General features: G+C 35.6%; 1 protein-coding gene across 1 annotated transcript in view; it reads left to right on the top strand.

Annotated features, from left to right (window-relative positions):
• The window catches only part of CCDC15 (coiled-coil domain containing 15), a 90,641-nt gene that overhangs the window by 50,167 nt on the left and 12,871 nt on the right, over window positions 1-27,603 (top strand). The window contains exons 11-12 of the mRNA XM_030828902.1: window positions 1,447-1,539; window positions 2,547-2,650. Coding sequence (XP_030684762.1) covers window positions 1,447-1,539; window positions 2,547-2,650 — 197 coding nt within the window. The remainder of the gene's footprint in view (window positions 1-1,446; window positions 1,540-2,546; window positions 2,651-27,603) is intronic.

Here is a 27,603-nt window from a genome sequence, read left to right as displayed (position 1 = left end):
GTCTACTTTTTCTTTCATGGTTTGTGCTTTTATTGTCATATCTAAGAACCCATTACCTAAGCCAAAATCACAAAGATTGACTCCTATGCGTTCCTCTAAGTCTTATAGTATTAGCTCTTATATTTAGGCCTATGATGCATTTTGAGTAAATTTTTGTGTATAGTGTTAGGGAACGGTCCAACTTCATTCTTTTGCATGTGGATAACCTGTGTCCCAGAATCATTTGTTAAAAAGACGTTTATTTTTCAATTGAATTATCTTGGCACTCTTATTGAAAATCAACTCATTATAAATGTAACAGTTTATTTCTGAACTCTCACTTTTATTCCATTGATCTATAGCATATCTATCCTTGTATTAGTACAATTTGTCTTGATTATTATATCTTTGTAGTAAGTTTTGATGTTAGAAAGAGTGAGTACCCTAACTTTGTTCTTTTTCAAGACTGTCTTAGCTATTCTGGGACCCTTGCATTTTCACAAGAATTTTAGGATCATCTTGTCAATTTCTGCCAAGAATCAACTGACATTTTGATGGAGATTTATTAAATTTGTTGATCGATTTGGGGAATGCTGCCGTCTTAACAATATTGGGTCTTCCAGTCCATAAACATGGGATGTCTTTCCATTATATAGGTCATCTTTCATTTTTTTAAAACAATGTTTTGTATGTTTCAGAGTATAAAATTCACACTTCCTCTGTTAAATTTCTAAGTGTTTTATTCTTTTTGAAGATACTGTAAATGTAATTTTTTTCTTAATTACTTTCTAGATTGTTCGTTACAAGTATAGAAATACAATTGATTTTTGTATATTGATCGTGTATCCTGCAACCTCGTTGAAAGATAAATAACTCTTAAACTTAAGAGATGAAATAATTTTAAACTTTTTATTTCTAAAAGTTGGAGATCATTATTTGACCCACATAATGTCCAAGTAGATATACCAAGTTATGTTATAAGGCTTTCCAGGTAAACATGGGTGAAAATTAGCCTGTTTCCTCCATGCCATTCCAGTTGATTGATGTAATATTTTCTCTGGACTCATGCCCACTAAGAGGGTTGTATAAATTCAAAGTGATCATATATATAATTGAAATATTAACGAATCTGGCTATTTATCCTAGATTCTATTCCAGGCACACTCATGACGGTGATTTCAAGTGACCACTTTAAAAGAATTTTCATTCTGAACATTTTAATTTTTTGTTTATTCATATTTTTGACCTGAACCCTTTTCTTCGATTTATTATTTTATGTTTGGTTAATTCCTTCTGAAACGGCTTCCTTTCATTCTTTTTTGATTTTATTCTTTATATTCACTTTTTTTTCCCTTTCTTTATCCAATTGAGCCCAAGTTTGCAAAAGAAAAGGATAAAAAGATCAAAATGGTTCATGGGGTAGTTTTTGGTAATTTTGTCACTTTGTGTGACTGGACCTTCTAACAGGCTTATGATGGATATCAATCAGGATTGAGCACTGAATTCCAAGCTCCACTGGCATTTCAGTCTGGCGTAGATAAAGAAGAAGATAAGAAAGAGGTATGTAATGATACTGCTTTTGGACCCTAACATTTCTACTATGATAGTATTAATATTTGAGAAATTGGAAACAATTTGTTGTGTCCTAACACATGAAAGAGCTAATACCACAAATTTCATAAATCAAATAAAAGTTGCTTGACTCATTATAATGTGTTGAATTTCTTTTCCAAGCTCCTATGAGTTAGGGTACATTGATGTGAAATCAATTATTTGATACTAATAAATTTCTCCAGCTAATGTATATTTGCCACTATAACTTATTTAAAGGAAGATAATTACTTTATGGCTTTCTTTTTTTTTTCTCTCTCTTTTCAATCTAAAGTTAGTTTAAACCAATAGTTCTTAACCCTGGCCATGCACCAGAATCAGATGGGGAGCTTTTTTCAAAATACAAATATGCCTAGATCTAAACCAGATATACCAAATAGTATCTGAAAACACAGGTTTAGGGCATTTTTGTTTTTTAAAAATACCACTGGTGATTCTGATGCATCCTCAGTATTAAGAGCTACTATTTAGACCTTCAATAATTTTTACCAAAAAGTCCTGCACTACTTTGGTATATACATAGACATGCTTTTTGCTCACTGAATAGCTTGTGTATTTAAAAGAGTATATATAAATCCAGAGGTATGAACAGATCACACACAGTCTAGTAGCACTTGCTTTTATTCTACTTGTTTCATTTATGAGTCTGAGGCTCATATACCTCAGCCCTTCTACCCTCCTCCGTGCCATGTTAGGCTAGAGTAAAGAGTAAATACTTTCTCTGGTTTGCCTATTAACATATAATAGCTATGTGCTTGAAAATATAAAATTATTGTGTGTGTGACATCCTGAGTGACCATAGACAGAAGGAAATAAAAGACTTAATCCCATGTAACTTCTATATTATCTGTTTTTGTTTGCTTGTGTTTGTTTTTGTCTATGGTATAAGAATATTTTTCTCCTTTGGAAATTCCTCTGAAAGCAGAATCTTAGTAATTTTAACTTCTTTCCTTTAGCGTCAAAAGCAGTACCTGAGACATAGACGACTTTTCATGGATATTGAGAGAGAACAAGTAAAAGAACAACAAAGGCAAAAAGAACAAAAGAAGAAAATTGAAAAGTAAGTTATTTGATCTGCCCTGTGAGCCTTAAATTGTCAATTAAGATGTTTTTGGAAGATGAACTTTAGAAAAAGGTAATGGTTTTGCCCTCTGATTCATATTGAAAACAGCTATTTTTTATCTGGGTGAAGTATTGGAAGATGGTGAACAGCTATGGTTTGGTTTTTTGGTTCGATTTTCTATTAGACTTGATTTTTCTAGGGCAATTTTAGGCTCACAGCAAAATTGAGCAGAAAGTACAGAGAGTATACCCTCTGCCCCACAAATGTGTAGCCTCTCCTACTGCCACTATCCTGCATCATAGTGGTACAATTTATTAGAATTGATGAACCTACATTGAGACATTATTATTACCCAAAGTCCATAGTTTACGTTAAGGTTCACCTTTGGTGTTAGGCATTCTATGGGTTTTGACAAATACATAATGTCATATGGCTACCATTATGGTATTATACAAAGTGCTTTCGCTTCGCTAAAATCCTCTGTGCTCTGCCTGTTCCTCCCTCTTTACACCCTATCCTGTGGTAACCACTGAGCTCTCTGCTGTCTGCATGGTTTTGCCTTTTCCAGAATGTCATATAGTTGGAATCATACAGTATGTATGTAACCTTTTCAGATTGGCTTTTTATACTTAGAAATATGCATGTACGTTTCCTCTAGTGCTTTTTTATGGCTTGATAGCTCATTTATTTTTAGCACTGAATAATATCCCATTATCTGAATGTATCACAGTTTAGTTATTCATTCACCTACTGAAGGACATATTATTTGCTGCCAATATTTAGCAATTATGAATAAAGCTGCTTTAAAATCTATGTACAAGTTTTTGTGGGGGCATACATTTTTAGCTCATTTGAGTAAATAACAAGGAGTATGATTGCTGGATCATATGGTAAAAATATATTTAGCTTTATAAGACACTACCAAACTGTCTTCCTAAGTGGCTATACCATTTTGCATTCCCACCAGCAAGGAATGAGAGTTCCTGTTGCTTGACATCCTTGCCAGCATTTGGTGGTGTCAGTATTTTGGATTTTGGCCATTCTAGTAGGTGTGTAGTAGTGTCTCATTGTTTTAATTTTCACTTCCCTAATGACATATAATATGGAGCACCTTTTCACATGCTTGTCATCTGTATATCTTCTTTGGTGATGTGTCTGTTCATTTTTCTTATTGTTGAATTTTAAGAGTTCTTTGTATATTTTGAATAACAGTTCTTTATCAGTCTTTTATAAACATTTTTTCCCCAGTCTGTAGCATGTCGTCTCATCTGTTGACAGTATCTTTTGCAGAGCAAAATGAAGTCTGCCTAATCAGTTCTTTCTTTCATGGATTGTGCCTTTGGTGTTATATATAAAAAAAGTCGCTGCCATACCCAAAGTCACTTAGATTTTCTCCTGTGTTACCTTCTAGGAGTTTTGTAGTTTTGCATTTTACATTTTTCTCTATGATCCATTTTGTTAATTTTTGTGAGAGGTGTAAGATCTGTGTTTAGAGTCATTTTTTTTCATTGGATGTCCAGTTGTTCCAGCACCATTTGTCGAAAAGACCATCTTTTATTAATCATATTGCCTTTGCTCTTTTGTTAAAAATCAGTTGACTGCATTTATGTGGCTCTGTTTTTTGGACTTGGTTCTCTGTTCTGTTCCACTGATCTCTTTGTTCTGTTCCATTGATCTATTTGTCTTGATATTTGTCATGCCACACTGTCTTGATTATTGTAGCTTTACTTACATATTTTTATTGATACATAATAATTGTACATATTTATGGGATACATGTAATATTTTGATACCATGCAATGTATATGATCAAATGTGTCATGTGTAATGATCAAATCAGAGTAATCAGGATATCTGTCATCTCAAACATTATGATTTCTTTGTGTTGGGAACATTTCAAATCTTCTAGCTGTTTTGAAATATACAATAAATTATTGTTAACTAGAGTCACCCTACTGTGCTACCAATAAGTAGAATTTATTCTGCCTATCTAACTGTATGTTTATACCCATTAACCCATTCTTCATCCCCTCCTCCCTTCCCACCCTCTGGTTAACTATCATTCTACTTTCTACCTCTACGGGATCAGCTTTTTTAGTTCCCACATGTGAGTGAGGACATGCGATGTTTGTCTTTCTGTGCCTGGCTTATTTGATTTAACATAATGACTTCCAGTTCCATCTGACAGGATTTCATTCTTTTTTGTGCCCGAATAGTATTCCATTGTGTATATGTACCACATTTTCTTTGTGTCCCTCTGTTGAAGACACTTAGGTTGATTCAATATCTTGACAATTGTGAATGGTGTCACAGTAAACATGGGGGTACAGGTATCCCTTTGATACACTGATTTCTTTTCCTTTGAATAAATACCCAATAGTGGAGTTGCTGGATCATCTGGAAGTTCTGTTTTTAGGGTTTTTTTTTTTAGAAATCTCCATACTGTTTTCCATAATTTCTGTATTAATTTACATTCCCACCAACAGTGTATAAGAGTTCCCTTTTCTCTACATCCTCACCAGCTTTTGTTACTTTTTGTTGTTTTGATAATTGCCATTTTAACTGTGGTGAGATGATATCTCATTGTGGGTAAGTTCGGTTGATCCTCAGGCACCCGAATGACAAGCATGAGTGCCTGCAGTGGCGGCAGTGGTTGAGGCAGACCTGTCCTCAGGCCCTTTACTTCTATATCTGGGTGCTGGCGACAATGGGTGTGGCATGTAGCTTTATAATAAGTCTAGAAGTCGGGTAATTTCAGTCTTTCAACTTTTTCTTTTTAATGTTGTGTTGGTTTTACCTCTCTACATAAACTTTATTTATTTATTTATTTATTATACTTCAAGTTTTAGGGTACATGTGCACAACGTGCAGGTTAGTTACATATGTATACATGGGCCATGTTGGTGTGCTGCACCCATTAACTCGTCATTTAACATTAGATATATCTCCTAATGCTATCCCTTCCCCCTCCCCCCACCCCACAACAGGCCCCGGTGTGTGATGTTCCCCTTCCTGTGTCTATGCGTTCTTATTGTTGAATTCCCACCTATGAGTGAGAACATGAGGTCTTTGGTTTTTTGTCCTTGTGATAGTTTGCTGAGAATGATGGTTTTCAGCTTCATCCATGTCCCTACAAAGGACATGAACTCATCATTTTTTATGGCTGCATAGTATTCCATGGTGTATATGTGCCACATTTTCTTAATCCAGTCTATCATTGTTGGACATTTGGGTTGGTTCCAAGTCTTTGCTATCGTGAATAGTGCTGCAGTAAACATACGTGTGCATGTGTCTTTATAGCAGCATGATTTATAATCCTTTGGGTATATACCCAGTAATGGGATGGCTGGGTCAAATGGTATTTCTAGTTCTAGATCCCTGGGAATCGCCACACTGACTTCCACAATGGTTGAACTAGTTTACAGTCCCACCAACAGTGTAAAAGTGTTCCTATTTCTCCACATCCTCTCCAGCACCTGTCGTTTCCTGACTTTAATGATCACCATTCTAATTGGTGTGAGATGGTATCTCATTGTGGTTTTGATTTGCATTTCTCTGATGGCCAGTGATGATGAGCATTTTTTCATGTGCCTTTTGGCTGCATAAATTCTTCTTTTGAGAAGTGTCTGTTCATATCCTTTGCCCACTTGTTGATGGGGTTGTTTTTTTCTTGTAAATTTGTTTGAGTTCATTGTAGATTCTGGATATTAGCCCTTTGTCAGATGAGTAGATTGCAAAAATTTTCTCCCATTCTGTAGGTTGCCTGTTCACTCTGATGGTGGTTTCTTTTGCTGTGCAGAAACTCTTTAGTTTGATTAGATCCCATTTGTCAATTTTGGCTTTTGTTGCCATTGCTTTTGGTGTTTTAGACATGAAGTCCTTGCCCATGCCTATGTCCTGAATGGTATTGTCTAGGTTTTCTTCTAGGGTTTTTATGGTTTCAGGTCTAACATTTAAGTCTTTAATCCATCTTGAATTAATTTTTGTATAAGGTGTAAGGAAGGGATCCAGTTTCAGCTTTCTATAGATGGCTAGCCAGTTTTCCCAGCACCGTTTATTAAATAGGGAATCGTTTCACCATTTCTTGTTTTTGTCAGGTTTGTCAAAGATCAGATGGTTGTAGATACGTGGCATTATTTCTGAGGGTTCTGTTCTGTTCCATTGGTCTACATCTCTGTTTTGTTACCAGTACCATGCTGTTTTGGTTACTGTAGCCTTGTAGTATAGTTTGAAGTCAGGTAGCGTGATGCCTCCAGCTTTGTTCTTTTGGCTTAGGATTGACTTGGCAATGCGGTCTCTTTTCCAATCCCACAGAAATACAAACTGCCATCAGAGAGTACTATAAACACCTCTACGCAAATAAACTAGAAAATCTAGAAGAAATGGATAAATTCCTCGACACATACACCCTCCCAAGACTAAACCAGGAAGAAGTTAAAATCTCTGAATAGACCAATAGCAGGCTCTGAAATTGAGGCAATAATTAATAGCTTACCTACCAAAAAAAGTCCAGGACCAGATAGATTCACAGCCGAATTCTACCAGAGGTACAAGGAGGAGCTGGTACCATTCCTTCTGAAACTATTCCAATCAATAGAAAAAGAGGGAATCCTCCCTAACTCATTTTATGAGGCCAGCATCATCCTGATACCAAAGCCTGGCAGAGACACAACAAAAAAAGAGAATTTTAGACCAATATCCCTGATGAACATCTATGCAAAAATCCTCAATAAAATACTGGCAAACGGAATCCAGCAGCACATCAAAAGGCTTATCCACCATGATCAAGTTGGCTTCATCCCTGGGATGCAAGGCTGGTTCAACATATGCAAATCAATAAATGTAATCCAGCATATAAACAGAACCAACGACAAAAACCATATGAGTATCTCAACAGATGCAGAAAAGGCCTTTGACAAAATTCAACAACCCTTCATGCTAAAAACTCTCAATAAATTAGGTATTGATGGGACGTATCTCAAAATAATAAGAGCTATCTATGACAAACCCACAGCCAATATCATACTGAATGGGCAAAAACTGGAAGCATTCCCTTTGAAAACTGGCACAAGACAGGGATGCCCTCTCTCACCACTCCTATTCAACATAGTGTTGAAAGTTCTGGCCATCAGTTGCATTTCTTTTTCTTTCTTTTTTTTTTTTTTTTTTTTTTTTTGAGAGAGTCTCACTCTGTTGCTAGGCTGGAGTGCAGTGGCGTGATCTCGGCTCACTGCAACCTCTGCCTCCCTGGTTCAAGCGATTCTCCTGCCTTGGCCTCTTGAGTAGCTGGGACTACAGGTTATGAGTTTTTACTGTGCCCCTTAGAGCTTAACCCCAGTTGTCTTGACAAACTTCATTGTGCTTACTGACTTCTAAACAATGCATAGAAAGTTATAATGGGCCAGGCGCAGTGGCTCACGCCTGTAATCCTAGCACTTTGGGAGGCTGAGGCAGGCGGATCACCTGAGGTCAGGAGTTCGAGACCAGCCTGATCAACATGGAGAAACCCCGTCTCTACTAAAAATACAAAATTAGCCAGGCATGGTGGCTCATGCTTGTAAATCCCAGCTACTCAGGAGGCTGAGGCAGGGGAATCACTTGAACCCAGGGGGCGGAGGTTGCAGTGAGCCAAGATCGTGCCATTGCACTCCAGCCTGGGCAACAAGAGCAAAACTCCGTCTCAAAAAATAAATAAATAAATAAATAAAAGTTATAATGAAATCTAATATGAGGATTTACTTCATCCGATATTATTGACATACTATGCATAAGGCACTAAACAAAGTGCTAATATGTGTAATAGTTTGAAATTTGTGAAGTGCTATAAAATATAAAGCAATAACACTTTTATTTTGAAATACTGTATATAATACTATAACAAAATTGTTGTAGATTACTGTAAAGTGCTAGAAATGTGTTCAAATAGCATAATGAATAGTCTTTGGGGTCTTTTTGGTTTTGTTTTTTATAATTCCAACTTCTATTTTAGATTCGGGGGTACAGGTGCAGGTTGGTTACATGAGTATATTGCGTGAGGCTAAAGTTTGTGGCATAAATGATCCTGTCACTCAGATAGTAAGTATAGTACCCAATAGGTAATTTTCAGCCTTTGCTCCTCCCCTATCCCTCCCTCTAGTAGTCTTCAGTGTTTATTGTTTTCATTTTTGTGTCTATGTGTACCCAAAGTTATCTCCCACTTATAAGTGAGAACATGCAGTTTTTGGTTTTCTGTTTCTGTGTTAATTCACTTAGGATAATGGCCTCCAGCTACATCCATGTTGCTGTAAAGGACATGATTTCATTCTTTTATATGGTTGCATAGTATTCCATGGTGTATACATACCACATTTTCTTTATCCAGTTCACCATTGATGGGCACCTAGGTTGATTCTGTGTCTTTGCTGTTGTGAATAGTGGTGCGATGAACATATGAATGCATGTGCCTTTTTGGTAGAAGGATTCATTGAACCAAATTATGGGATTGCTGGGTCAAATGGTAGTTCTATGTTCTTTGAAAAATCTCCAAACTGCTTTCCACAGTGGCTGAACTAATTTACATTTCCACCAACAATGAATAAGCTTTCCCTTTTCTCTGCAGCCTTGCAATTATCTGTTATTTTTTGACTTTTTAGTAGTATCTGTTTTGGCTGGTGTTGGATGGTATCTCATTGTGGTTTTGATTTGCATTTCTCTGATGATTAGTGATGTGGAACATTTTTTCATATTTATTGGCCACCTGTATATCTTCTTTTGAGAAGTATTTGTTCATGTCTTTTGCCCACTTTTTAATGGGGTTTTTTTTTGCTTTGCTTGGTGTTTTTTTTTTTTTTAGGTGGAGTCTCACTCTGTCTAGTGGCACATTCTCAGCTCACTGCAATGTCTGCCTCCCAGATTCAAGTGATTCTCATGCCTGTCTCCTGAGTAGCTGGGACTACAGGCATGTACCACCATGCCCAGCTAATTTTTGTATTTTTAGTAGAGACAGGGTTTCGCCATGTGGGCCAGGCTGGTCTCGAACTCCTGGCCTCAGGTGATCCACTCGCCTTGGCCTCCTTATTTGGGGGAATTACCGGCATGAGCCACCACGCCTGGCCAGATTGTTTAAATTCCTTATAGATACTGGATATCAGACCTTTGTCAGGTGCATAGTTTGTAAATATCTTCTACCATGCTGTAGGTTGTCTGTTTATGCACCTGATAGTTTCTCTTGCTGTGAGGAAGCTCTTTAGTTTGAGTCCCATTTATCAATTTTTGCTTTTGTTGCAATTGCTTTTGAGGATTTAGTCATAAATTTTTTGCCAAAGCTAATGTCCAGAATGGTACTTCCTGGGTTTTCTTCTAGGATTTTTATAGTTTGAGGTCTTACATTTAAATCTTTAATCCATCTTGAGTTAATGTTTGTGTATAGTAAAGGTAGGAGTCCAGTTTCATTCTTCTGCATTTGCCTAGCCAGTTATCCCAGCACCATTTATTGAATAAGGAGTCCTTTCCCTAATGCGTAGTCATTGGACCTAAAAGTTTCCTAGTTCCTTTTCAATGCTATTTCATCTTAATGAAAAAAAAACTTTTAATTAGTAATCCATTTCTTCTCTTGTATTACTAACAAGTTGTCCTTCATCTTAATGGGCAACTGTTTCTGTAATAGAAGTATTATTATTATTGTTATTATTATTTTTTAAGACGGAGTTTCACTCTTGTCGCCCAGGCTGGAGTGCAATGGCACGATCTCGACTCACCGCAACCTCTGCCTCCCGAGTTCAAGTGATTCTCCTGCCTCAGCCTCCCAAGTAGCTGGGACCACAGGCGTGTGCCACCACGCCCGGCTAATTTTTGTATTTTTAGTAGAGACAGGATTTCACCATCTTGGCCAGGCTGATCTTGAACTCCTGACCTTGTGATCCACCTGCCTCGGCCTCTGAAAGTGCTGGGATTACAGGCGTGAGCCACCATGCCCGGCCGAAGTATTCTTTATTTAGAAGAATTCATTTAAGAAAACAATGACTGGTGTAGTAGCCATGTCAAAGGAAATATTTATTGGATTATTTTAAGTGCTTTCACATGTATTTTCATTTATTTATAGTTTATTCATAGGATAACTGATTAAAGCCTGCCTCTAATATTTGCGAGATTGGGCTCATGTACAAATACAAGTTTACGTACCTTACATCTAAGTATTTTAATGTCATAAGCTGAGCTAAAACACTGTTAAATGACATATATTCTATTGTCCTACCTTGACAAATATGATTTCATAGTGACTAGAAGGTCGGACTCAAATTTGTAATTCTTGAACTCCTCTGAGTTACATGCAGGAACATGAGTGGAGAGTCAGCCTCCAGTCCACCCCCTTTCTATTCTTACTCATACCTCTATTTTGTACTCGAAGAATTTTAGATACATGCTATGGTTCAACTCAGCCCAGATATCCAAGTTCTAGGTACATGCCCTGTAAGTAGTCACCCCTTAATGTCCCATTGAGCCTAGATGCGCATGAGAGGTGCAGCCTGCCCTGAGGAAGACAAAGGTGGGGAACAGAACTGTGTATACCCTAAAAACGGCCTTGGAAAGTTTGAGTAAAGAATTCCAGGGGCCTGGGTACCTAGAGCAGAGTATAGATGGGCAGTCATAGGTGCGTACCTTCCCCTAGTCTGGTGCGTACCTTCCCCTGGTCGCTTAGTCTCTGAGGACTATGGGAAGAGATATGGTCAGAGACAGGCCAAAGTGGGACTATTAAAAATGTGGGTCTCATGATAAGGGCTCCCCTCTTATCCAGGTCTGAGTGATTCTGCATTTATTCAGAAAACATTTATTTTTTATCTTCCATATCATAGGCACTGTCCTAGGCTCAGATGATGCAAAGATAAAATTCATTGCTTTTCTTGAAGACCTCATAATCTAAATTGGGGAGGGAGGATGAGAAACAAACATATTCAAATAAGTAATATAATTAGTGCAGTTGCCGAGATAGGTACAGAGTCCATGTGAGCACAGAAGAAGGGATTAATGATTTTACCTGGAGAGTTAGAGAAAATATTACACTTCAGTTGGGTTTGGGTGGATAAATATGTGTTTTGCAGGGAAGGGGATAAGGATGGTGAGTTAGGGAAACATATATAAACAGAATCAAGGTGGGAGGAAATAATAGTAGTATTCATGCAGAATTTTATAATTCACAAGGGCTTTCATATATTATCTAGTTTAGTACTTTTCAACAACAAAGCAAACATTTATTGAAAACTTACTACATGCCAGGGACTGTTCTATATGCTGGGAATATAAAACTGGAATATATGACAGGATAGCACATATTTACAAATGGACTTAAGTGTGAATGTATCCCTTATGAACTTTGTAAACTTAAGCAAGTAACTTCACCTCTGAGCCTCAGTATCCTTAATTATATAATGGAGATTATAATATTGATCTTCTAGTTTGTTGATAGCATTAAATGGAGAAGCGTATGTAAAGTACTTAACATTGTATCTGACATTTAATAAGATCTCAATAAAAAGTACCTGTTACTACCATGATGATGGTAGTGGTAGTGGTGGTAGTAGTGATGATGATGAAGATTAATAGGATGAGCACCAAGAGAGGACAGACAATAGGAGAAAAAGAGACAAAAAATAATTATAATGCTTAAAGTGATAGTCTAGGGAGGTCAAGAAATGCTTTATAGATGAGTTAATACTCAAGCTACATCTTAAAGGATGAACTGAAGTTTGCCAGATGTTGAAGGAGCTTAGTATGAAGCATAAGGTATGTCTGGGAAATAAAATTAAAATTTGGGGTGGCTAAACCCCAAGTGAAGTGAAGTGGCAGAGAATCTATAACGAAGTTGTTGAAAGATTTTTAAGGCAAAAGTCCTATAATCTTACTAGAATCTTATAAAGATCAGTCTGGCAGCTGCATATAGAATAATCTAAAAAAGAAAACTAAGGCAGAGTCCAGTTAAGAAGTTATTATAGTAGTTGTGGAGGATGATGAGGGCACTGGGAACAGAGAGTGACATATTTAATAATATTTAAGAAGTAGAATCCATAGATTTTGATGACCAAATTCTTAGTCTTGATGGGTTTGGTATTGAGAGAGGGGTCAAGGGTAGTTTCTAACTTTCTTCTTAGGTAATTGAATGAATGGTTAGTACCATTAATGTATATAGGGAATGTTCAAAGAACAGATTTTTCATGAAGCTAGTGAGTTCAGTTTGTGACCATCAGCTTCAGGAGCATGTGAAATATTAAGGGAGGTCTGATTTATATGCATGTGAAAATAACTAAAGTTCTGGGAACAATAGGAACTAAGTATTTCTTAAGGAGTTTTCAAAATATGTTTCAGCATGACATTGGATAAGGTACAGGGCTACTGCTGGGTGACAGAGAAACAAGCAGAGCTTTTGGTGGTCTTAAGGAGCTGCAGTAACAAAATTGGAGACTCAAGGGTCTCAAACATTTGATCAGTTTTCTCCTCAAGACATTTGCCGAAGCCTAAGAAAACATGAAGGCTTAATGGAAAATGAGTGGAAAAGAGACTAAGAATCTATTAGTCTGTGATGACGAGGAGATGTAGAGTTCAGGACCCACTGGGTTGGGGGAGGGGAGAAAGGGCCCAATGTACATATCAGGCTTTCAGTTGAGTTATGGAGAGCATACACTAAGAACATGGTCTAACTAGCAGTAGAATAAATCTTACCTAAATTATAAAGCAGCCTTGATTCTGCTGATGTCTGGACCAGATTAAGATGATGAACCGTGTACTTTCTGCCTAGCTGAGAAAAGTGTGAACTTTCTCTGGTTATGGATAACATCATTTAGAGCCTCTAAAAAAATTAAAACAATATTCAGTATTCAATCAAAAGTTTCTAAGTACACACTTAGAAGTAGATGTCCAAAAGCCAAGAGAAAGAAAAGACAACAGAAGCAGACTCAGGTGACACAAGGTACTAGTATTAGTAGACTTTAAAATAATTGATTAATGCGCTCAGGTAACTAGAGGAAGAGATGGAGAAAATGGATGAAAATATGGAGAATTTCACCAAAGAACTGGAATCTATAAAATAGAATCAAATAGAAAAATATAATCTTAAAATAAGAACTCAACTATATACACAATGAGGTACCACTTCAGACTCACTAGAGTAGCTTAAGGAGGGAAAGGCAACAAACTTAACAGTACCAGATAGTGGCAAGGCTGTAGAACAGCTGTAACTCGTGTATTAGTATCATATATAGAAAAGAGCACAACCACTTTGGAAAACTGTTTAATATCTTAAACATAGACCTACTATATGACCCAACCAATTTATGCCTAGAAATTTAAGAAAAGTGGAAACATTTATAAAAACACTGAATCGTGACAGAATATATTCCTTTCAAGTGCCCATGGAACATTTTCCAAAGTTGATCTTACTTTGGTTTATTTTTCAGAGTATGTTCTGTAACTTTAGTGATATTACACTAGAAATCAATAAGCAGTATATTTCTAAAGGATCATGGATCAAAGAAAAAATTATAATGGCAATTAGGAAATACTTTTGAGAGAATAATAATGAAGATAAATCATATTAAAACTTTTTAGATGTCACTGAAGCAGTCCTTAAAGGGAATGTCAGAGCCTTGATTACAATTAATATAAAATTAAAAAGGCTACAAATCAATGTTTTAACCTTCCATCTTAAGCTTGGGAAAAACTGCAAATTACATCAGAAAAAAAGAAGCCATAGGAATAAGTGCAGAAATCAGTGAAATATAAAACAAATGTATAACAGAGGAAATCAAAAACAAAAGTTGGTTCTTTTAAAAATTTTGTTTTGCCAAGGATATATTACTTTTACTAATCAGTAAAAAGAAAAAACACAATTTACCAATATTAGGAATAGAAAAGGAACCATTACTACAGAGCCTACAGACATTAAATCACAGTAAGAGAACATTATAAACAACTTTACATTTTAAAAATTTGAAAATTTTAATAAAATAAACTCCTACGAGGATAAAACAACTAAAATGGACACAAGAAGAAATTGAATATTTCAGTAATCCCATATCACTGAAAGAAATAAAACCAGTTATTAAAAATCCTGAAAGAAAAATCCAGGTTCAGATTCAAGCTCATATATCTTCACTGGGGAATTCTTTTTAAATGTATAAGGGAAAAAATAACAAAGTTTTACATAAATTCTTCCAGAGAATGGAAAGTGGAATATTTCTCAAATAAAGCATAACCTTAATACCAGCCTGACGGGGACATTACAAGAAAGCAGCATTACAGACTAATTTTTCTTGTGAGCATAAATGAAAAAAGCCTCAAGTGAAATATTGGCACAATGGTCTTTGAGGGGCACTGCTGCAGGCCCCTGTACTTGCAGCTTCTGCTTAAGCCTCTGCCTCTAGCCCCCGGGCAGCTTCTTAACCACCCCTGAACTTCTCCCAAGCTATGGACCAAATGGAAAGAAAGCTTTTTGCAACAACAGCAATCATACAATGAATAACATACTGAAATAAAATATTCCAAGATGTTAAAGAATTATCTTTGGATGATGAAGCATTTTTTCCTATCTTTCCTTTATTTCTTAATTTCTGAAATATTTTATCACTAGTTTGACATTGGAAGACTAAGCAGTATCTGCATGGTTGAGGGCCCCTTGCTGCTGAATATCCTGTTTATTGTGCATAAGAGGGTACAAGGACTCCTGAAATATTTATGTGGCATCCCACTAGTGAAAATAGATTTCCTGTGAGGTGTTTAATATTCCCTTTGCGTATGTTTTTTTCCTCACGTGCTTTTTTCCCCGTTGAAATATAATACTGTTCTAAAAGCAACCTGACAAAAACTGTTGCAATAAAAAAGTATGTGGACTGGGGTTGGGATGCTTGGAAAAAAAAAATATTTATCAAGTTGTCTAGTGTGACTTTTAAGCAGAATTCTCTTTAAATATTTCAAAGACCTTTTCTATTTTTAATGTTCTTTAGAGCTGTAGTATAACAATTTCAGCATCTAAGCATGTTGACGCTCAGTTCAGGAAGTTCACTCTCTCACCTAGGCCAGATTTGTCTTATGATAGCCTGATCTTTTAGCTGTAATTGTGATCTGATCTGCATCAAAAGGTCTTTTCAGTTCTGTATTGCTCATATGTAAGCATTTTACAGGCTAGCAGGTAAAAGTCAAAATGGAAATTTCGTTCAGTTCATTTGACTGAAGCCAACACACCCCTACTGTGGGTGTTTTATGTCTAACATAAATCTTCTCATGACATGCCTACCACGTGGCATAGTCAGTGGGAAACTTTTCTTTAGCAATACTACTGACCTTCTTTGAAAGCTTTTCTGCTAAAGGCTTTTTGTTTTATTGCCATTTCCTACTGGATAATCTTTTTCTTCTTGTGTTTATACTCTTGACCTCAGAAAAAATATGAAGGACTGATTGCTTTACAGATGGTATCAGAAGACTTAATCTTGTATTGATAGTTGGCAAATAATTAAAAATTAATTTTGCCTTTTACTTATTGAAGAAACGAAATCATTTATGCTTTCTTTGCATGGACATTACATGATTTAACTTGAAGACAAAACCACCTTAGCAGCATTCTAAAATAATCATACATCTGTTATATAAACAGTAATTGATAACTACTTTACCTCACTCAGTTGTTATAAGAATAAAATGATATGGTTTCATTCATTGATTTAGCAGCTATTTATTGAGCATCTGTTAATTGGTAGAGATGATGCTAGACATAGGGTATGCAAGAAATGAAAAGACATGATCCCTATCTTCAAGGGTCTAGCTAGATAAGTTTGACTAACCAATGGGGAAGCAGATAAATATGGTTATGCACCACATAAAGATGTTTTGGTTAGTGATGGACTGCATATACACTGTTGGTCCCATAAGATTATAGTGGAGCTGAAAAATTCCTATTACCTAGTGATGTAGCCATTGTAATGCATTCCTCATGTGTTTGTGGTGATGCTTATGTAAACAAACCTACTGTGCTTCCAGTTGTGTAAAAGTATAGCACATACAGTTATGTACAATGCATAATGGTTGATGACGATAATGAACACCTATGTTACTGGTTTATATATTTACTATACTATTCTAAAAGAAAAGTTAACTATAAAACAGCCTCAGCCAGGTCCTTCAGGAGGTATTCCAGAAGAAGGCATTATCATAGGAGAATACAATTCCATGAGTGTTATTGCCTCTGAAAACCGTCCAGTGGGATAGGATGTGGTGGCAGAATACAATAATATTGATGATCCTGACCCTGTGTAGGCCTAGGCTAACATGTATTTATGTCTTAGTTTTTAACAAAATAGTTTAAAAAGTTTAAAAAAAATTTAATAGAAAAAGCATATAGGACAAGGATACAAAGAAAGAAAATATTTTTGTACAGCTGTGCAACATGCTTGTGTTTTAAGCTAAGAGTTATTATAAAAGTCAGGTAAAAAAATTTAGTTTATAAAGTTAAAAAGTTACAGTAAGCTGAGGTTATTATTGAAGAAAGAAAATTAATTTTTGTAACTTTAAGTGTACAGTGTTTATAAAGTCTACAGTAGTATATCATAATGTCCTAGACCTTCACATTCACTCACTACTCGCTCAGTGACTCACCCAGAGCATCTTCCAGTCCTGCGTGCTCCATTCCTGGTAAGTGCCTTATTTAAGTATAATGTTTTTATCTTTTATACAGTATTTTTGCTGTACTTTTTCTATGTTTAGATACACAAACACTTACCATTGTGTTACAGTTGCCTACAGGATCCAGTCCAGTAATGTGCTTTACAGGTTTGTAGCCAAGGAGCAATAAGGCTGTACCATATAGCCTGGTTGTGTATAGGCTATACCATCTAGGTTTGTGGAAGGACACTCTATGATGTTTTCATGACAAAGGTGCATTTTTTTAAAGAATGTATCTCCATAATTGGGTAACACATAACTGGAAATAGATCATTATAATACCATATATTTAGTATTACAAGATAATACAGCACATGGTTAAGAACATGGGGAGATATGTTTCCAAGTCCCAGCTCTGCTACCTACCGGCTGTGTGACTTTGAGAGTTACTTCTGTAATCCTCAGTTTCCTCCATATACAATAAGGATAATAATGATATATACCTCATAAAGTTCCTGCAAGGATTAAATGAGGTAACATGTAAATGTGCTTAGTACGGAATCACAAATATAGTATGTACTCAATAAAGATTAGCTGCTGCTTATCATTAGAAGGAAAAAAGTACAAGAATATGTGGGAGCACAGAGACTGTTTTAAAGCCAAAGTTGGGGATATGGGGTGGCAGAAGGAAAGGGAGAACTTCCTGAACTGATTTTGAAGGATTTCTGGGAATAGTATAAGACAAAATGGGAATTGGAGAGGTGAAAGGCTGGACAGGAATTCCAGGCAAAAGGAATACCACTGCAAAAGCAGTGCTTCATGAAAGAATGTGACACCTCTGAATTTGACGTGATTGGAGCTAAAGGAATAGCAATAGGTGAGCCTTAAGAAATAAGGAAAGGCATGATTGTAAAGACCTTAGTATGTCATGAGAAAAAAATTTGACTTTATCTTGAAAACGGGGAGCTCAGTGGCATCATGGGGATAAGATGAAATGACTGCTAGGAGGTTGTTGAAATAATATATAGAGAGAAGAGAGGTGAAATTAATTTTTTAAAAGATCGTTATGTATTAAGTCCTAACTGTGTGTCAAGCACTTCACATAGATTATCTCCTCTTAATGGATAAAGTAATCCTGCAAGGTAGCAGTAGTTAGCATTCACTGAGTGCTTAGAATGTGCTAGGCCTAGTGTTGAGTGCTTTAGAGGCACAAGGCTATTTACTTGTTTCAATGACCTTTTAAGGTAGATTTTATTACTCATTTCATTTTACAGATGACAAAATGAGCCCTAGAGAGGTTAGGTAATTTGCCTAGGATTAAGGGTACATTTAGCAAGTGGCAGAACTGGGATTCAACCCCAGATTTATTTGACTTTATCACCTAATGTCTTTGAAGTTTATAACATGGCCTGCCACATAAGACAAGGCCAGGAAGGCAAAAAGGAGGAGGTAGTTTTAAGAGTAGTTAAGAGGCTTGATAGGATTTTGTTAGAGAAGAATTCAAGGATAACTCCCAGATTTATGGCTTAGGCCACTGGGTACATGTTGTACTATAAAACAGATTTGCCAGGAAGGTGGTAGAGGTGACAAGGATACGTTTAGTTTGGAGCATATTGGGCTTGAAGTGCTAAAAGGAAATCCAAGTAGAGAGTACCAGTAGGAAATGTTAAGTTATTCTTATTAGTGATTTCTCTCTTTTTTGATACATTGTATTTGTACATATTAGTGAGGTACATGTGAAATTTTGTTACATAGGATACGTAATCAAATCAGGGTATTTGTCATTTCTATGTGGGGGGGTACACTTCAAGTCCTCTCTTCTAGCTATTTTGAAAGATACAATATATTGTTGCTAACTATAGTCACCCTACTCTGCTATGAAACATTAGAATTTATTCCATTTGAAGTCATAAGGAAGAATACTGGCAGAATCATGGAATTGGGAGACAAGAGAAAGGTTGAACAGAAAAAACAGGAACAGCAGGAAAAAATTAGACTTCTAAATTAAACCTTAATTCTGTTATATCAGAGAGGCAGATTTCTTCCACCTCCTTGAGAAGTTATTTTTCCAGCAGGGCACCTCTTTCACTCCTGAAGTAAATAAGCTTGTTTCTTAATCTTAGAAGCAGAAATCATTTTATTTGAAAGTCTTGGTGTTGGCAGATTTCTGTGATTGCTTTGGAAACAGTCCTTGCTTTTGGTTCTAGGTCTCTATTTTAACTTTGTGAAGGATTAGTGCTTTGGCATTATATGAAAGATGACTAACAAGAGTTTTTAAGTTGTTGAAATTGTAAGAAAATATATTTTAAATCCAGTTTCCCTGTGATATCACCTTATTTTCAGAATTCTCTTCGAAATGCAAATATTGACATTTTTTAGTTGTGCAAACACCCAATATAGCACATTTATAAACCTGTTTGCAGTCTTTTATATTCTTAACCTCTCTTTTACTGGAAGCCTGATGCTGGTTTCAGAATACCTTTTGGCATAGCCAGAGAATCACTATAATTGTATTCACACCATTGCTCTAGGAGAAACAGATAAATTGACATATTGATTTCTGACCTAGTCTAGTTTCTATTGTGTATCAACTAAAACATGTATTTACAATAGAGGCTTTGAAGACATTGGAGAAGAATAGAAACTTGTTTATAGAATAATTGTTTTTTAATCAATTTTTAAATTTAGCACTATCATTTTTTATTTTATGATCCCTTCTTAAACTACTATATGGCAGCTGTTCTTAACCTGTGAATCTGACCAAAGCTGTGGATTTTTTTTGCTAGGAGAATACCTGTGAGACATCAAGTGGAGATGTCAAATTGGCAGGTAGATAAATAGGCTTGAATATCAGGGAATGATCTATGGTGGTGCTATAGCTTTGTGAGTTATAGATGGTAGTGAGTTATAGATGGTAGTTATAGAAGGCATACATAAAATTGCCTGGGGGGAAGGTATTGAGTAAGAAAAGGAGAAGGCCTAAAATTGAGCTTTGAGGAACACCTAGTGTAGAGCAGATGGGCCTGCAAAGAAGACAGAGAAGGATGGTCTAAAGAAGTATACGAGGAAATTCATGTAAAGTATTGTGTCACAGAAGCTGAGGAACAGAAAAGTTTCAGGAAGGAGGGAGTGGTTAGCAATATTAAATGTGTCTGAGAGGCAAGTAAAATTAGGACTGAAAAATGTTCCATCAGTGTTTCTCAACCTTTTCTTCATTATTGTTCCCCTATTGAACCTTTTTAGACATTTTCTCTAACTGCCCCCCCAATATAATTTTAATACACAGATATAACTGTTTATGTACTGTGATTTTTTGGAGAGCCACAAATTACTATAATATCTAAGGGTTTTTTGCCTCCTTGGGGACAGTATTGCACCTAATAAAAATGCATGTACTGGATGGATTAAATGACCTGTAGGTCACTAGTTGTTTTGGTGGAGTGATGGATCTTAAGGCCATATTGGAGCAGATGAAGAAGTGAGGAAATAGAGATAGAAAATCTACTCACTCTTGAGATGTTTGTGAAGAGAGGAATATCTGTAAGGAGAGGAATAGCTACCAGGAGAGGGATGGGGCTGACTCCATCGTTTCTAGTAACCATTCTGTTACCAAGACCTATGGTGATGACACTTGAAAAACAATGCTGACGTGTTCCCTTAGCCCTTAGTTGACTGGTATAGAGAATAATTCGTGTAGAGAATTATACCGGTAACTAAGCTTTTCTGTCATTATTGACTTGGCTCTGTTCAAATTCCATCATTGAAAACTTCAATTTGATTCATTATTTACAGGAAAATCTTTTATCATTTACTTTTTTTATAAGGTTGAGAGTTACCGAACTTAACAAATATGAATGTCTTCAAAACACTTACTTTTCTTTATTGGCTCTCATTGGAATAAGATCTCCATATATGCAGATCCCTAGCCAAGAGCGCCTGTGATTTTAGGCTCATCTTTTAACTTTTTTATTTTAATAATTTTCTTTCATTCTCTAACTTATTTCACACATGATCTTTTAAGAGAGCAAGAAGACATATATTTTAAAGTCAAGTGTGATGTGTGTATATGCCTGTTTTGGCCTTTTTCTATATTACCTTCCTCACATTCCTAGTATACTCCTTTATATGCCTTTAAATCTTTATCTTCACTAGTATAAAAGCATCTCCCTCTGCCCAAGCTGCAATAATATTTTTCACTTCTCCCCTATTACAACTTTATGTTGTTTTGAGTTTGAATCATACCATAAAAACGATGTTTATGTCCTGTACTCAATTTAGATTTACAGTTGTAGCTCAGGAAAGACTGGTAAATATGGGAGAATAGTTGTAAGAAAGTCTTTGTTTAAAGTGGCTTTGTCACTTTGCTAGAGATGGCCAGTGATTAGCTGTCAGAATCTGGACAGACTTGGTTTCACAAATACCACCTCTTGTGTGTTTTTCCAATGCCTGATCTTTCAGCCTTTGTAGGATGTCTTCCTGGTTTCCAACTTATACCTGTGTTAATCTAACAAAATGGAAGGCTATAATTCCCCTGGAGTCAATAGCCTGCCACAAATGGATAGAAGCCCAGAATTTTCACCAGCACATGCTTTATTGAAGAAGTATGAGTATGAACTGGCCTCATACTACTGTTCGGAAAACAATAGCTCATTTGTTTCAAAGTAATTTTTAGCAATTGGCCTCATCAGGCCAATTCTAGTCTCGAACTCAGTTATGAGTTCTAGTCTTGAGTCAGTCATATTTCTTAATGAAAGTTCTTTACTTATTTTTTTGATGATTTTCTCACTGAACTGCTTATTTCCTCTCTACATGTTAGTAGGGATTTTTAAATAGGTATACTTGATGTACAATAAACTGTATGTATTTGGAGGATTTGATAAGTTTTGATGAATTTCTGTTTTTCAGTTTGTTCTTTTATGGAGTGTGCTTTTGATGACTTATTTAACAAGTCTATGCCTAAGACTTGTTTGTGACCCAAGGTCACAAAGATTTTCTTCTCTTTTCTTCTAGAAAGATTATAATTTTAAGTTTTACATTTACTCTGTGATCCAGTTTGAGTTAATTGTCACATATGGTGTGAGGCTTATTTTTTTGTATGTGGATACCCATTTGTAGAAAAGGCTATATTTTCTTTATTGCATTGCCTTTGTGTGTTTGTCACAAATCAGTTGTCCAACAAACAATAAAAGAGAAGATTGATAAGTTGGACTTCATCAAAATTAAAAACTATTAGGAAAGTGAAAAGACAGCTACAGAATGGGAGAAAATATTTATAAATCATATATCCGATAAGGGACTTCTATCCAGAATGTACAAATAACTCTTACAACTCAATAGTAAAAAGACACTTAATATAATTTAAAAGTGGACAAGGATTTAAGTTAACATTTCTCCAAGGAAAATATACAAGTGGCTAATAAGCACATGAAAAGATGCTCAAATCATAGTTACTGGGAAATGCAAATCAAAACCATGAAATACCAGCTCATACTCACTAGATTGGCTATAATTTAAAAAAAGACAGACAAAAGCAAGTTTTGGTGAGTATGTGGAGAAATTAGAATCCCCAAATGTTCCTGGTGAGGAATATAAAATGGTACAGCCACTTTGGAAACTCACACCCCAAATGTCCAATAGCTGATGAATGGAAACATAACGTGTGGCGTATCTGTACAAAGGAATTTAGGGAATAAAAATGAAAGAAGTATGGCTATAATGTGGATAGACTTTGAAACTCTTCTGCCAAATGAAAAGCCAATCCAAAAATACCACATATTGCGTGATCTCATTTATATAAAATGTCTAAACTAGGATATAGAGATAGAAAAATTAGTGGTTGCTAGGGCTAGAGGTGAGAGGGTGAGAGCGACTGCTAGTAAATATAAGGTTTCTTTATGGCATAATAAAAATATTCTCAAATCACATTATGGTGGTGGGGAACTTTATGATATGAAAATTGTATCTCAACATTAAAAGTGAGTCATTCATATATATGCATGTTTATATATACATACATACATTCATCTCTATATATGCATGTATTCCTCTTCTTCTACATATTCCTCATTCCTACATATGCATGTATTTCTCTTCTTCCATGGATATATTTGTCTATCTTTATGTTAATACTGTGAGGTTCTGATTAGTCCAGTTCTATAATAAAGCTTGAATCAGATAGTCTTAACGCTCCAATTTTTTGTTTTCAGAGTTGTCTTGACTATTCTAGGCCCTTTGCATTTTTGTGTGAATTTAAAAATTAGTGTTTCAGTTTCTACAAATAGCATTTTTAGATTTTGATTGGGATTATGTTCAATCTAGAAATAATTTGGGAAAATTTAGAATTGAAATCTTAGCAATATTGAGTCTGCTGGTCCATTAACTTTTATATAGCCCTTCTTTAATTTTTCTCAGCAGTATGTTACAGTTTTCAGTGCATGGGTCACTCATGTCTTTTGTCAAATCTATCCCCAAGTATTTTATATTTTCAGTGCTATTATAAATGGTGCTGTTTTTTAAATTCCTGTTTCTGATTGTTGCTAATGTATGGAAATGCACAGTTGATTTTTGGATATGGATCCTGTTCCCTGCAACCTTACTATAGACTCATTTACTCATTCCACTGGGTTTTTTACTTGGTGATCATGGTGTCTTCAAATAAACACAGTTGTACTTCTTTCTTTAAATCTGGATGTCTTTTATTTCTTTTGCTTGCCAGATTGCACTGGCTAAGAATCTCCAGTACAGTGTTGAATAGAAGTAATGAGAATGAATAATTGCTGATCTTAGAAAGCATTTAGTTCTTTGCCATGAAGTATGATGTTAGCTTTAAGTTTTTCATACATGCCCTTTATCAGACTGAGAAAGTGTTCTCTTCCTAGTTTCTTGAGAATTTTTTTTATCAAGAATGGATGGTGGATTCTGTCAAATTCATATATATATATATATGAAATGAATATATATATCATATATGTGAATATATATGATATATATTTCAGAAATATATATATAGAATATATATATATGAATATTCAGAATATATATATATATATATATGAAATGAATGTTAAACCAACTCTGGGTTCCTGGGTACACCCACTTGGTAATAATGTATTATCCTTTTAATACATTGTGTAATGAGATTTGCTAAACTTTTGTTTAGAATTTTTATGTCTATGTTCTGAGAGATACCGGCTAACAATTTTCTGTATCTAAAAAGATACTTGTCTAATATATTTGTCAAGTTTTCGTTTCAGGGTAATGCTGGCCTTAAAGGATGAGTTGGGATGTGTTCTCTCCTCTTCAGTTTTATTGAATGAATTTATGTAGAATTGGCATTGTTTAGTGCTTAAATGTTTGGTAGGATTTGGCAGTGAATCCATTTGGTTCTAGACTTTTCATTGCGGAAAGATTCTTAACTACATTTTCAGTGTCACTAATATAGGGCCATTTAGGTTATCAATTTTTTTCTTGAGTTACCTTTAATAATTTATGTCTTTCAAAAAATTTGTCATTTCATCTAAGTTGTCAAATTAATTGCCGTATTTATTAATGTCATATTTATTGATGTTAATAACTTTATTAATGGCATAAAGTTCTTAATATTCTGTTATATTTTTGATATATATAGAATCTCTAATGATATCACCTCTTAATTTTGGTATTGATAATTTATATCCTTTATTCATTATCAGCCTGACTTAAGATTAGTCAGTTTTGTTCATCTCAAAGAACTAGCTTTTAATTTCATTAATTTTTCTATTTTCGTGTTTCTTATTTTACTGATTTTTGTTTTAATATTTGGTACAGTTTGAGTATTGCTTTTCTCTCCTCTCCTCAAGCAAAAGATAGGCTTCTCTTTTGGAGCTGTGAGCTATGCTCCCTGGGGTTGGGGGAGGGGTGGCACCTGCACTCCCTTAGCTGCCCCAGTTAGTATCTCACTAGCTGGCTTTGAGCCCTGAACAGCAATAGGACTTGCCCAAGAATTACAGTTTTTGTGGCCTAGACAGCCTTTCAAGTTTATTTAGGACCCCAGAGCACTTCAGCCTGTGGTGGTGAGGTTTGCTGAAACTGAAGTTCCAACCACCTGGATGGATGATTCCCCTCTGGCTAGGGCTGGTCTAAATGCACCTTCTTTGGCCACCGGCTGAGTTCTGCCTGGTGTTAGCAGCACTGTGTTCCATTACAGAGTCCCACAAATGCTATACTCCCCCTCCTCTAAGTGCATAGATTCTCCCTCCATGCCATGTGGCTTCTGTTGGGGAATGAGAAAGGGGTAATGTAGGCAATTCAAGACAATCTTTCCTACCCTCTTCAGTGCCTCTTTTGGCAATATGAAGTTAAAACCAGGTTCTGTGATTGCTCACCTGATTTTTGGTCCTTTTGAAGGTGCTTTTTGTAGATAGTTTTAAAATTTGGTGTTCCTTTGGGGAGGATGATTGGTGGAGGCTTCTATTTGGCTATCTTGCCCTGCTTCCTCCAAATCTGAAATTCTGTAACTGTTAAGCAACTCTTCTTATCTCCAGCCCCCGGTAACTACCATTTTATGTTGTTTGTTTGTATTTATTTATTTATTTATTCTTTAAATTTTATTTTATTTCAATAGCTGTTGGGGAACAGATGGTTTTTGGTTACATGGATAAGTTCTTTAGTGATGATTTCTGAGATTTTGGTGCACCCGTCACCCGAGCAGTGTACACTGTACCCAATATGTAGTCTTTTATTTCTCACCCCTTCCCACTCTTCCCCCAAAGCCCCAGAAGTCCGTTCTATTATTCTTATGCCTTTGCATCCTCATAGCTTAGCTCCCATTTATAAGCGAGAACATACAATATTTGGTTTTCCATTCCTGAGTTACTTCACTTAGAATAATAGCCTCCAACTCCATCCAAGTTGCTGCAAAGGCCATTATTTTATTTCATTTTATAGCTGAGTAGTATTCCATGGTATATATATACACCACATTTTCTTTATCCATTGGTTGATGGACATTTATGTTGGTTCCATATTTTTGCAGTTGTGAATTGTGCTTCTATAAATACGCATGTATTTCTTCTATAAATATGCATGTACCTGTGTCTTTTTCACGTAATGACTTCTTTTCCTTTGGGTAGGTACCCAGTAGTGGGATTGCTGGATGGAATTGCATTTCTACTTTTAGTTCTTTAAGGAATCTTCATGCTGTTTTCCATAGTGGTTGTACTAGTTTACATTCCCACTAGCAGTGTAAGTGTTCCCTTTTCTCCACATCCATGCCAACATCTATTATTTTTATTTTTAAATTATGGCCATTCTTGAAGGAGTAAGGTGATATCTCATTGTGGTTTTAATATGCATTTCCCTGATAAGTAATGATGTTGAGCATTTTTTCATATGTTTGTTGGCTGTTTGAATATCTTCTTTTGAGAATTTCAAATTCATGTCCTTTGCCCGATTTTTGATAGGATTATTTGTTTTTTTTCTTACTGATTTCAGTTATTTGTAGATTTTGGATATTAGTCCTTTGTTGGATGCACAGTTTGCAATTATTTTCTCCCACTCTGTGGGTTGTCTGTTTGCTCTGCTGATTATTTCTTTTGCTGTGTAGAATCTTTTTGGTTTAATTAGGTACCATTTATTATTATTTTTTTTTGTTGCATTTGCTTTTGGGTTCTTAGCCATGAATTCTTTGCCTAAGCCAATGTCTAGAACAGTTTTTTTGATGTTATCTTTTAAAATTTTTATAGTTTCAGGTCTTAGGTTTAAGTCTTTGATCCATCTTGAGTTGGTTTTTGTATAATGTGAGAGATGAGGATCCAGTTTTATTCTTCTACATGTGGCTTGCCAGTTATTCCAACACAATTTACTTACCCTACCTTATGTTTTTGTATGCTTTGTTGAATTTCAGTTGGCTGTATGTATTTGACTTTATTTCTAGGTTCTCTATTGTGTTCCACTGGTCTGTGTGCCTGTACTATGTATGTATTACAGGTACTAAGTATGTACCCATACTATGCTGCTTTGGTAACTATAGCCTTGTAGTATAGTTTGAAGTCGGATAATGTGATGCCGCCAGGTTTGTTCTCTTTTCTTAGTATTGCTTTGGCTATGTGGGCTCTTTTTTTTATTTTTGTATGAATGTTAGTGTTGTTTTTTCTATTTCTGTGAAGAATGATGATGGTATTTTGATGGGAATTGCATTGAATCTGTACGTTGCTTTTGGCAGTATCGTCATTTTAACAATGTTGATTCTACGTATCCATGAGGATGGGATGTGTTTCCATTTGTTTGTGTCATCTATGATTTCTTTCAGCAGTGTTTTATAGTTTTTCTTGTAGAGATCTTTCACCCCC

The sequence above is a fragment of the Nomascus leucogenys genome, chromosome 15 (assembly GCF_006542625.1).
Source record: "Nomascus leucogenys isolate Asia chromosome 15, Asia_NLE_v1, whole genome shotgun sequence".
Lineage (NCBI taxonomy): Eukaryota > Metazoa > Chordata > Mammalia > Primates > Hylobatidae > Nomascus > Nomascus leucogenys.
This window is presented reverse-complemented; position numbering and strand designations above follow the sequence as displayed.